General features: G+C 51.2%; 1 protein-coding gene and 1 non-coding gene across 4 annotated transcripts in view; both read right to left on the bottom strand.

The window, feature by feature from the left end:
- The window catches only part of CALY (calcyon neuron specific vesicular protein), a 50790-nt gene that overhangs the window by 16956 nt on the left and 21725 nt on the right, over window positions 1-12109 (bottom strand). For 2 of the 3 annotated variants that reach the window (XM_074958603.1, XM_074958602.1), the window contains exon 2: window positions 7087-7239. In XM_074958603.1, the coding sequence (XP_074814704.1) occupies window positions 7087-7224 (138 nt within the window). In that variant the 5' untranslated portion in view covers window positions 7225-7239. The remainder of the gene's footprint in view (window positions 1-7086; window positions 7240-12109) is intronic. The other variant, XM_074958604.1, reaches the window with a different exon arrangement.
- On the bottom strand, window positions 10913-11076 carry LOC141991752 (U1 spliceosomal RNA). The gene has a single exon (XR_012640446.1). It is a non-coding gene; the product is annotated as a U1 spliceosomal RNA (small nuclear RNA).

Raw genomic sequence — 12109 nt, 5'->3', positions numbered from 1 at the left:
AGTTCTCTGTCCCTGAAGCTCTGCAGGAGCAATGTAAATGGGATGGAGTGGGGCTGAGAAACTGGCCCAAAAGCCTTCCCTGCACCTGATGTGGTCAGACCCCAGCACAAACTGGGGGTGAGCACTCTGCCCTCCCTTCAGTCGGGGCACCAGGCAGCCAAGAACTGGGGCCACAGGGTGTGCAGAATGCTGGTGAGGGGGTCCTGCTGTTGTGACAGTCAGCACCCTGGGGATTGAAGTGGGGACCTCCAGGGCAAAAAGCAAAAGGCTGCGTAGCTGGGGCTGTAACAGGCACATAGCCTCAGCAGATCAGTGCAGTGGGGACCTGTCACACCCACTCCCCAGCACGTTACACTAGTGTCTTCTCGTGACCGCTCACAGGAGAATGTGCCAACCAGGGATAACCTGGAAAATAACAAACCCCAGGATAGTTCAGAGTCAAGCCCTGAAGGGTCCCCACGAAAGTCCTCTCTGCCTGCAGGCACCCAGCAGCAGCTGATCACAACGTGTGCTACACGCACACTTCACCAGCCGGATGGAGGCCTGGTCTATGTTACGCGGTTAGGTTGGCGTATGCTGCCTCGCATCAACCTAGCTGTGGAAGTGTCTTCACTTCAATTTGGCTCCTGCCCACTTCAATGCCTCTTGATGCCGATTTAGTAACGCCACCTCCCCGAGCAGCACGGAGTCATGCTCAACGTCATTCGGTTGACAAGGTGTCAGTGTAGACACTGTGTTGCTTACGTCGACTGTTACTGGCCTCCTGCAGCCGTCCCCATGCTGACAATGCAATCGACACAAGCACTCCTGGTGAGGACATGCACCGCTGACACAAGAAGTCGAGTGTGCACACACACAAGCGATTTAATAACCGTGGTGGCTGTATGTGACGTAAGTTAGGTCATCATAATTTTGTAGTGTGGAGATGGCCGGAGGAGTTGCAGACTGTCTGTCATGGCCCCAGAGAAGCCCTACAGACCTCCTGTGCCATAAAGAAACCACTGGATGAATACAGCCCTTGGCTGATGCCCTTCTGCCACGTCACCCAACTCCTTCTCCAATAAGGAGCGAGGTCTGGGCCCAATGGTAACAGCCGATCACCCTGACTGGGAGAAAACTCCCAAAAGCAAATGTGCCAACAAAGTCTGTGCCCTGAACTCCTGGTAACAACAGCTGTGATCCCCCGATCAACACCGCTTGAGGACATCAGCCCCTTGGTACCACCCCAGCTGCAGCAGCAAACACCCCCCAACCCAAAGTCACACACTCAGTCCAGAGCGAGCCCTCATTCATTTCTGTACATCCTCACCCCAAAACTCGGCTCCTCTCCATCTCCAGAACCAGTGACGCTGGAGGCCAACACATGAGTGACTGGCACCAACAGAGATAAGGCAACAGCAAACTATGGCTCCCTACCCATGACCGGCAGCCTGGCATCGGTGCCCCAACAGAGATGTGCGCAAAGCCAAGGCAAACTCTCACCACATGCCGAGGGAGAAGTGGGACACAGGAGACACTGGGCCATATTCTCTGGTCTGATACAGCCTCTTATGCAGCGTGGAAAAGCTAGAGATTCCCAGCAGAGCTCCCCATGCTGGGGACTCTCTGATCACATAGCCACTTTCCACACCCTCTCCCCACACCAATGGGAGGAGAGGGTGGGCCAGGGTGTTGCGGGCCCAGGCTTATTCTGGTGACATTACAATAAGTCCCCTCGGGTCTAACCTTCTCCAGGGCTGGGCAGCCAAGGGGCTTGAAACTGTCGCTGGCTCTCTGCACTCCCACTCTCCGCTCTGTCCAAGCGCTCCTCTGCTGCAGCGGAGAACGGGGGCCACGAAGCACAAAGCGAGGGGAGTGATGGAGAAGCCAGGGCCAGGGGAGACTGAAATTCAGAGACACTCGCTCCCCGCAGTGACTGACCCCAGATTAGCAGAGAGGAGCAAAGACTGTCCATCCAAAACACAATTGAGAAATTGGGCTTAAGGGGAGAGACGCCAGAGACAGCCCAAAGTCCCCAACCCAAGGGCACCAACTCTGGCCATCAGGCAGAGGGCGCTCAGCCAACCGCTGGTCGGCCATTTTTCCGACAATGGTTTTTGGTTGGAAAAAGCCAACTGCATGAGCATTTCGATAAGGCCGACATGGGAGGCTGAGTCCCATCAGGTTTACTCTGGTCAAAGATGGTTTAACATGCATTCCTGACAGACACTCCTGGATGGTCCGATCAGAGGGCTGTGAGGGAACACAGGCCTCGAACACATGCCACGAGTCCTCAGGTAGTGCTGAGACCATGGCCACCCCCCAGCAGCTCACCTGACTGGCTGGAGAAAGGGGCCAGCAAAGCTATAGCTCACAAAAGGCCCCAACTACCCACAAAGCTCCTGACTGGGGGAGATGTTCAGCCCCACCGATTGGCTGGGGAGCTCTACTTAAACCAGAAAAGAGGCACAGGAAGTTGTCTGAGCAAGCAGAGGAATCATTGGCTGGCTGCTACTATGGACATTGCCTACTTGCCTTTCTCCTGAGCCCTGCCTTCCCACCTGTTCCTGGTTCCTGTTCTCCTTATCCCAAATCGGTGTCTGTTCCCAGTCCCCATTCCTACGCCCTACCTCCACACCGATTCCAGCTGTGATCTTTGGCTTGGCACCTGACTGTCTCCAGCACTGCTTGACCCCAGGAAATGGGCAGTAGTTTCCCAGCAGTTTCATGCCAGGGTAGCTGGCCCAGCAGAGCCACCCACTGATTCTGGTCCTCAACTGCCATCCCAATACAGTGACTGCAGAGATGTCTTTGAAAAAAAGAACGCAGACACCTTGCCCCCGCACAGGGACTCAGCTTGCCCGATCAAGCTACAACCAGTAGTAAACATTCTGTTCGGGCACCTCTACGCCATGTTGGAGTCCGATCTAGCCATGCTGCATACCTACTTTCAGGAGAACCCAGCCAAGGGCTTTATTTGTAAGTCCATATTGACTGGTGGGGCACTAGTCCTCTGTTTAAAAAAAGATGGAAGCCTCTGACTACGTATGGACTATCAGGCCCTGAATCAGGTCACCATTAGAAACTGATACCTGTTACCACTAATTCCTGAGCTAATGGACTGCATGAGCATCACCTGGGTATTCACAACGCTAGAGTCTGGGGGGCATGCAGCCTAGTACGCATTAGAACTGGGGACGAATAGAAAACCAGCTTTTGAACGCATTAAGGTCGCTTTAAATATCTCTTGATGCCCTTTGGTTTGACAAACACACCTGTGATGTTCCAGCATTGTATTAATGGTGTGCTCCAAGACATTGTGGACCAATACAGGGTAGCAAACCTGTATGACACACTTATTTTTTCAGACAAGGACGAACACCATAGAATGCACGTCCATTCTGTCCTGAAGGGGTTATGCCAACATGGCCTATGGGCTAAGCTAGAAAAATAGCCCTTTCCTCAGCCCCCATAAAATTCCTGGGGTTCATCCTATCCCCTGCTGGTACTGGCCTGGACGTGTGCAAGGTAACAGCAGTCCTCCAGTGGGTGGTGCCACAGAGCGTTTGTGAACGACAGTGTCTCCTGGGGTTCATGCCAAAGTTCTCAGAGAGAATCACCTCTCTCACTGCCCTGTTCCACAAAAACACCAGGTTCCTTTGGTCTCCCAAGGCCCCGCAGGCCTTCAAGCAATTCAAACTCACAATTACCTCTGCTCCGATATTGGTCCACCCCGACACCTCGCACACCTTCTTCACCACAGTGGGTGCTTCCAGTGTGACAATCAGAGCAGTGCTATCCCAAAGTGCTGTTCTCAGCAACTGCTACATCCGTGCCCGCCTTCTATTCCAGGAAACTCCTACTCACAGAGCAAAATAATGAGCTTTTGGATAAAATTCCTAGCAATTAAGACTGCCTTTGAAGAGTGGCGTCACTATCTAGAAGGGGCCTGGTATCCTGTCCAGGTGTATACTAATCATACAAGCTTGAATATCTGTGCAGTGCCAAGGCCCCCAACCAGTGACAACTTCAGCGGGCCTTTTTTTTTTTTTTTTTTTTTTTGCACTTTGATTTCATAACCTCCTATCATCCAGGAAAAATAGCAAGGCCGACACTTTGTCCTCGAAGGGCAAATATTACACTGACCTAAAGGACTTGAACCCGAAAACCTCATGCATCCTCAAGCCTCATACCTTTCTGGGTGCAGCTTCCCACCAAGAAGATTGCATAACCTACAAAAAAGGTGTATATATGTTCACCCCAGCCTCTGAGGACTATAGTCTTACAGGTAAGTCATGACTCCCTCCTGGCAGACATTTTGGCTGCTTTAAAACTCAGCATCTCATCTCTCATGTCTTCTGGTGGCCTCACATGTGGGTTACAGTGTAGGCCTGTACAATGTAAATGCCTGCTCCAAAACACTGCACAATAATCCCCTTGGATGCCTACAACCCCTCCACACTCCACCTGACCCCTGGACAGTCACTGCCTTAGATTTTGTAGTAGAACTACCCAATTTTAGTGGGTTCATGACCTTCCTGACAATTGTGAACCACCTCACAAAGATGGCATGCTTCATCCCCTGCACTGGCCTACTCTCCTCCCAGGAAACTGCCCGGCTCTGGGTGGACCAAGTTGCCTGCTTCCATGGTCTCCCACAGCGCATCATCTCTGAGTGTGGTGTGCAATTTATCTCCTGCTTCTGGCAAGAAGTTCTCTGGATTTTGGACATCTGGTCCTGCCTTGCCTCCACCTACCACCCTTGGACAAATGGTCTAGCAGAGAGAACCAGCCACATCCTGCAGCTGTAGATTTAATGCTACGTAAACTTCCACCAGAATGACTGGTCCTTGCTCCTACCTCATCCAGAGTTTGCATACAATAACTCAGAACACGTATCTATGGGTCAAAGCCCCTCCACCCTTTTTTTTTTTCCAAACTATGTGTTCCACCCTTGGTTCTACCCAGAGCTACCTGCAACTTTCCACAACCCAGTAGCCCTGGACTGGATACAACAGATATATCAAACCCAAAGTGACCCAAAAGTTTGCCTGGAGGACACCTAGAAGAGCTAGAAACAACATGCAGACCGATGACAACAGGAGGGTCCCGCCCTTCCACTAGACCAGAAAGTATGGCTCTCAGTGAAAAAGCTACACGCAGACAGGCCATCTCATAAGCTGAACTACCAGTTCCTTGGCCCCTACCAAGTTCACCAGCAAATCAATGCAGTCAACTTGAACTCGACTTTCCCGGTTCTCTCTGAATAAAAGAGTTTTCCATATTTCACTCCTAAAACCCCACATTCAGGATCAATTCCCTCACCACTCCAAACTGCCCCTCCCACACGTACTGGTGGGAGGGGCAGTATATTGTCCAGAAGATCCTTGAGGCCAGAATCAGATGGGGTTGACTTGGTTATTTTGTGAATTGGAAAGGCTATGGTCTTGAAGAGCGCTCCTGGGAACTGGTGGACACTGTCCATGCTCCTGGACCTGGTCAATGCCTTCCACAAAAACCACACTGGAAAACCTGGCCCATGACCGCCCAAGGGTGCTCTAGGAGAAGGAATGAGGTGTGAGATGGTAGGCCTCGAACCCAGGCAGTACTCCTCAGACTATGGCCACTACCCAGCCATTCCCCTGAATGACTGGAGAAGGGGGCCAGTAAAGCTCTACCTCACAAAGGGCCCCGCCCACAAAGCTCCTGACTCACAAAGCTCACAAGCCCACCGATTGGCTGGGAAGCTCTATATAAACCAGAAAGAGATACAGGAACTTTTCTGAGCAAGTATTAGAATTTTGATTAGCTGCTACTATGGGAAATAGGACCCTGCCTATTTGCTTGACTGTTGAGCCCTGCCTTCCCACCCGGTCCTGCTTCCTGCCTTCCTGCCTCACTCCAGCCTTGTCCTCCAGCCCTCCACAGAGGCCCCAGCAAACACATAGGGGCTGAATCTCATTCACACCAAGGAGCCTTTCCATCATTTGCTCTGGCAGGGTACATATGCACACTGTAAGGCCCCTTTACAGTGGCACAGCAACGTATAGCGACCTTAGTGCAAATGAGACTCAGGCCCAGGGCCTTCAAGACTTGCTGTTCCTTGTATTTCCCAGGCAAAGATGGGCTGCTCACCTCTGCCACAACCGATGGCTTGTCTGGTGGCTCTAGCCCATTGTTGTGTTTGCCAACTGTTCACAAAGAAGTTTGGATTTCCCTGGATTGGTTCGTTTCTACAAAAGTGTCCATCCCTCACTCCTGGGAAACAAAAGTGTTGCACAGAACCAGAGACCTATTTGCACACATTGGCTTGCACACACTGGCTAGCCAGCATGTAGATGACATGTTTGCTCAGTGAGCCCCAGGGGGACGAACCTACCTTGGGAGACCGAGGGGCCTGCAGTGATGGGGAGATGCAGCTGCTATCAGGGTGCTGCCAGTTCTGAATGTTAGCTTTAGTCTCAAAGCTTAGCTACGGGCTAAGCACAGCATCTGTCCATGTTCTGGAACCAGCAAATAAAGAGGCACAGACACCATGGCCAGAGAGCAATTCTGGGCCAGGTCCCCAGCTGGCACAAAGAGCCCAATTTACACTGTCTGAGAGCTTGGCTCTCCTATGGAAAAAGGTGAGGCGCCCCTGGCTAATCACGCCCCCACATAACCAAATCCATAAGAAACTCAATTTTATTCACTTCATTTTTTTTTCCGTTTCGGAAAAAAATTGCATGAGTTAATTTTCACTCACGAAGGAAACCGCGGCCCCTTTGTCATTGGCCCGGGGTGGATTCTGCTGCGCTGACTATCGTTGAGTTTCCCTGCACGCGTTGGGGCATGGCTGCGCACATCCTGACTGGCACAGTCCAATTCTCCTTGAGCAAACCCAGCCCCAGCAGTGGGATTGCAGGCACAGGGGGCATGCTGGGCTTGGCTGCTGGTTTCACACACAGCACAGGGCCCTGGGAAAATCAGGAAGTGATTAATACCTCCTGAGGGGCAAATGAGGCCGCAAAGCACCACCGCTGCCCCATCAGACAGTGTGAGGGGGCCAGCAGGGGCAGAGGGGACTTGCGCTTGGTGCTGGCCACCGAGGGGCGCCGCTGGTATTACCTTGTCAGGGAAGGGCTGCTGTAGCTGATTGACGTCCAGTGGTGTTATCAAAGGGATGTTGTCAAAGCTGTCATCGCTGCTGCCGGCGCCCTGCTCCTTGTCCGGCTTCTCACAGAGATTGCTGCCCAGTTTCACCATGGTCAGATAACACTGCTGAGAGGGAAGGAGGGAGAGGCAACAGGTCAGACAGTTGCTCAGTTTCCAGAGACAGTTGCGGGTTACCCGTTTTGTCAGGCCGTGATCACTGAAGCGTCCCTCTGTGTTCCCAGAGAGGGGCTGGGTCCACACGTTCAGATCTGGACCCAGTGCCACCAGGTTCAGAGCTGGGTGGATCGGGGACTTTGTACCATGCCTGTTGCCAGCTGTTTGCATATCTGAACAGCAGTAAGAGGACTCCACCCACTGCCAGCCTCCCCTTCCCGGCCCCTTAGCTAAGTGCCCAACACTGACGCCCAGTGCCTGGGGAGCAACTGTGGCCCATGGAAGGGGTCTAGTCGGAGTGACTGGGGCAGAGCAATCCCTCCGCCTCTTGCTGCTTGCACAGCTCCCCTACAAAGAAACTGTAACACTGATGGAATGACTACACTGTATTCCTTCCAAGACTGAACACTGCTGGCAGGCTGAGAACAGGAAATTGCAGGCTGTATGTAACAGCACCTCCGGTGATTCCTGCCATGACATTATGAATGTGCTACCGGTCAGCTGCCCAAGCCTCCCAAAATCTCTCTCAAAGCCATAAAAACACACACAGCACAGCCGGAGCGCAGCTCTCTTGAACTAGCCAGAGACAAACTACAGCTCAGAACCAACCTGACTGGAGCAAGGGCTCATGCATGCATGTGCTAGTGTCTCCAAGGGTTCAAAACCCATCAGTCAGGTCCCAAAGTCAGGGTACTGGGTTAAAACCAGGAGGTTTGTTTAATAGTCAATACTGGGTTTGTTTTTGTTGCCCCTAGGACACACTTGGGTCATGCTTCCCTCCGCAATCAGAAGGGCTAAAACTTTTTTAAAAATGAAAGCTGGGATTCCTCTGACTCCAGGAGCTGGGGCTTTACAAAAAGCACCAACTACTGCAAGACTTGTGGCAAAATTCCCAAAGTTGGCAAGACAGGAAGTCCATGGATTTCGGCAGGAGCTTAGCAGGTGCTCTGAGGGCAGCGTCAGGCCCCTAGAGCAGAACCAGCCCATACAGAGATGTTAAGTATTTTGAGATAATTGGCAATCAGTTCATAGGATATGCAAACGTCTAGTGAGCACAAGCTCTTCAGCACTTAAATACAGAGGCCATGCTTGCAGGCTGCTCAGCCTCTCCAGTTATTATTCAAAAACTCTGCTGAGGGTTGGTCACTTTCAAAAATCTGTCTGCTCCATTGAGGTGCTTTAAATAGGAGCTGTCAGATGCTGAACTCTTTGAGAATCTGGCCCCAGGTACCTAGATATGGGTGGGCTTCGGAGCCTGACTTTAAGCACTCTGCTTTGCAAGTGTCTGCTGTATTTTCAGCATGGTTTTGTGATGTCGTTCAGAAATGTGAGCAGCTCAAAGAGACAAGATCAGCCCCAAAGAGCTCTTTCAAAACAACTGACTTTTTCAGCCCTAGGATGCAAACACCTCAGAGACATGGTGACAAAAGATGTCAAAGACATGAGGATGGAAGGGACTGGGGCATGGGACAATTATTCCTAGATTCCAAGGCTAGAAGGGACCACTGTGACCATCTAGTCTGACCTCCGGCATAACACAGGTCAGAGAACTGCCCCACAATAATTCCTAGAACAGATCTTTAGCAAAACATCTTGATTTAAAAATTGCTAGTGATGGAGAATCCACCACGACCCTTGGTACATTGTTCCAATGATTAATTATCCTCACTGTTAACAATGTATGCCTTATTTCCAGTCTGAATTTGTCTAACTCCAACTTCCAGCCATTGGATCACGTTATACCTTTCTCTGTTAGATTGAGGAGTCCATTATTAATATTTGTTCCCCATGTAGGTACTTATAGACTATAATTGAATCACCCCTAACCTTTTTGTTAAACTAAATAGATTGAGCTCCTGGAGTCTATCACTATAAGTCAGGTTTTTTAATCTTCGAATCATTCTCGTGGCTCTTCTCTGAACCCTCTCCAACTTTTCAACATCCTTCTTGAATTGTGGTCACCAGAACTGGACACGGTATTCCAACATCGGTTGCACCAGTGTCAAATATGAAGGTAAAATAACCTTGCTACACCTACTCAAGATTCCCCTGTTCATGCATCCAAAGATCGCATTAGCCCTTTTGGTCACAGCATCGGACTGGGTGTTCGTACTCAGCTGATTCTCCAAACGTCTACCCCCCATGTCTTTTCCAAACTCAGGTCTTGTCTACACGAGTGAGGGTATTGCCATGTAACTATACCAACTAGCTAGACCATCATTACTATACTGGCAAAAGTTTTCAGGCTACACCTGGCCTCAGGCTGTGCCCTGCCATTGTCCATGAGTTTTTAAAGCCCTAAATGAGAGCCGTCCATTCCCACCTCCAATAGCACAAACCATCAGTCATAGGGTCAGTCCTTAAACAAGAAAAGAACAAAAAAAAAAAAAAAAAAAAAGGAGGGCCAGTTACGGCTGTTTGAGCACCTTCACCGCACATTTCCCAACCTTCTGGGATTCTTTCACATTTAAGATTAGCTCTGAGTTCCCAGGATTCCTGATTCTTGTTTAGGGAATAATTGCAACGTCCCTGGGAAAGTGTTCATCATTAAACCACTAATATGTACTCTCAGCCCTCACTCCCACAGAACATTCCCTCTCCTGGGAATGGCTTAAGAGATCAGGATGGGGAGCGGCTGGGGCACAGAACAGCCCCCAGTTCAGAGCTCCGCCATAATTGCTATTGTCAGTTATTTGTTCACAGGCAATTTCCATACATTTCTCCTGCCTGAGCAGTGCTCAGGGCTCCCAACCCTCCCATTCCACTGACACAGGGTCCCAGCAGCTCTCCCTGTCTTTCTGTCCATTTCCTTCTCCTTTGTCATTGGGGGAGTGTCACAGGGTCAGTCCAGAATCAGATTCCACTCTAGGAGAAAGAGAGCAGCTTGTGCCAGGTGGAGTCATTCATCTGTTTATGTTCCTTCCCTCTGATTCCTTATTGGGCCTTATGGGATGTTAGATAACAAATCCCAGCTGCTGGCTCTGGTGTACGGCAAGACAGGAAGGTGGGAGAAGGGCATGGCTGGGAAGGCTATTTAGCATCCAGGGTCACATCCAGCACCCAGAACTACTCTGACCCATGAAGCTCAGCAGTGACCCGACAAGCCACACAACCTCTCTAGAGTCAGAAAGTGCTGGATGTGTGCTCCCTGCGACCCAGCACTGTGCATGTACCAGCTGGGGTCCCAGCCACAGACAGGGGTGCCAGGAGCAGGGACCCGTCATTAACCAGCTATATCCACTTCCCGAGTGCATCAGGCATCGCTATTAAACCTGCCCCCCGGGCCACATGCTCTTCCTGTTTACAAGACCTTCTTTGTAATAAACCTCAGTCCTCCCCTGTACTCCACAATTATAAACAACCTCTGCGCCATCTACACAGACTGATGCATGATGAGAGAGTGATTCCTTCTGCCCTGTACCTCTGCACTAACGTATGGCACAGAGAGGACCGGTGTAGTTGGATTGGTAACTGGTTAAAAGACAGGAAACAAAGGATAGCAATAAATGGCCAGTTTTCAGAATGCAGAGAGGTAAATAGTGGCATCCCCCAGGGTCTGTACTGGGTCTAATCCTATTTGTGACAGGGTCAGGCCAGATGGCTATAGGAGAGTAATTTTTTTTTCCAGGGGACAGCGTGAACGCAGTCCCCCACTACCACAAATTATGCAGTCGAGTTTCCCACATTTGGGGAAATCGCAGGGGTCAGCACACCCGCAGTGCAATGGATGAGCCTCACCCTGGGAAAACCACCTTCATGATCATGGTGTCTCCCCTGCCAGGTAAGTATAGAAGACAGATATATCAGCCCCAAACTAAGTAGGTCCCTTTTCCCTGGGTAAGGTAACAGGGAAGGTTTTTTTGTTTTTGAAACAAAAAAGAAATTTATTTGTAACAGTTACAGAGATTACAAAAAGATAAGGAAAAACTTAGCAACAAAACAACGCAATCAGAAGGTATAACACAACAGCTTTCAGGAGGGAGAGGTGTTCAGGCTAGCCCAGGCCCAGAGCGGGGGGGCTTCCTCGACACTCGTGGTCTTCCACCCTCCTGAGTTACCTGGTGGCCTAGAGCGGAGGGGCTTCCTCGACACTCGTGGTCTTCCACCCCCTCGAGTTACCTAGTGCCGCGCCCAGGGTCACCGACCCTCCCTCTCCTGAGAGTGCCCGACAAGATGGGCACGGCTGCGGGGTGGGTGGCTGGGAGGGAGGGGGGCACATCCATGTATTATAAGACCCCTCCTAAATAACAATAATGATGGTATTCACAGCAGCTAACGGCTGTGGCTGGCGTCTCTCGCTCTGTCCCTCAATCAGAGGGTCAGACGGAGGGAACCGGACGGGGTCACCGAGCAGAGAACCCCGGACAGCGCCCACCGCTCCTCGAAGGTGTCAAGGGAGTCGGTGGACGCCGCCCAGAGGAACTCCGCCCGGATGCGTGAATGTACTGAGGATCGGAAAACGGCCCTACAATCGCAGGACGCCTCATGAGCCAACCTCCGCTCTCTGGTCTTATAAATGGCTGTCTTAGCCAAGGCTAGGAGGAGGCTAACCAGGAGATCCCGCGACTTGGTGGGGCCACGGATGGGGAGTGTATAGATAAAGAGGTGAGGGGAAAAATGAAGCCAAAAGCGCAAAAGAATGTTTGTGAGGAGCCGAAAAAGAGGCTGCAATCTGGCACACTCTAAATAGACGTGCGCCAGGGTTTCCCTCACGTTACAGAAGGGGCAAGTCTCCGGAACGGAGGTAAAACGTGTCAAAAACACGCCCGTGCTCACGGCCCCGTGAAGGAGCCGCCAACTGATGTCCCCGACGGGCCTCGGG

The sequence above is a fragment of the Natator depressus genome, chromosome 7 (assembly GCF_965152275.1).
Source record: "Natator depressus isolate rNatDep1 chromosome 7, rNatDep2.hap1, whole genome shotgun sequence".
In the NCBI taxonomy this organism is placed as follows: Eukaryota; Metazoa; Chordata; order Testudines; family Cheloniidae; genus Natator; species Natator depressus.
Note: the sequence above shows the minus strand (reverse complement) of the source record. Positions and strands in the feature narration are given on the sequence as shown.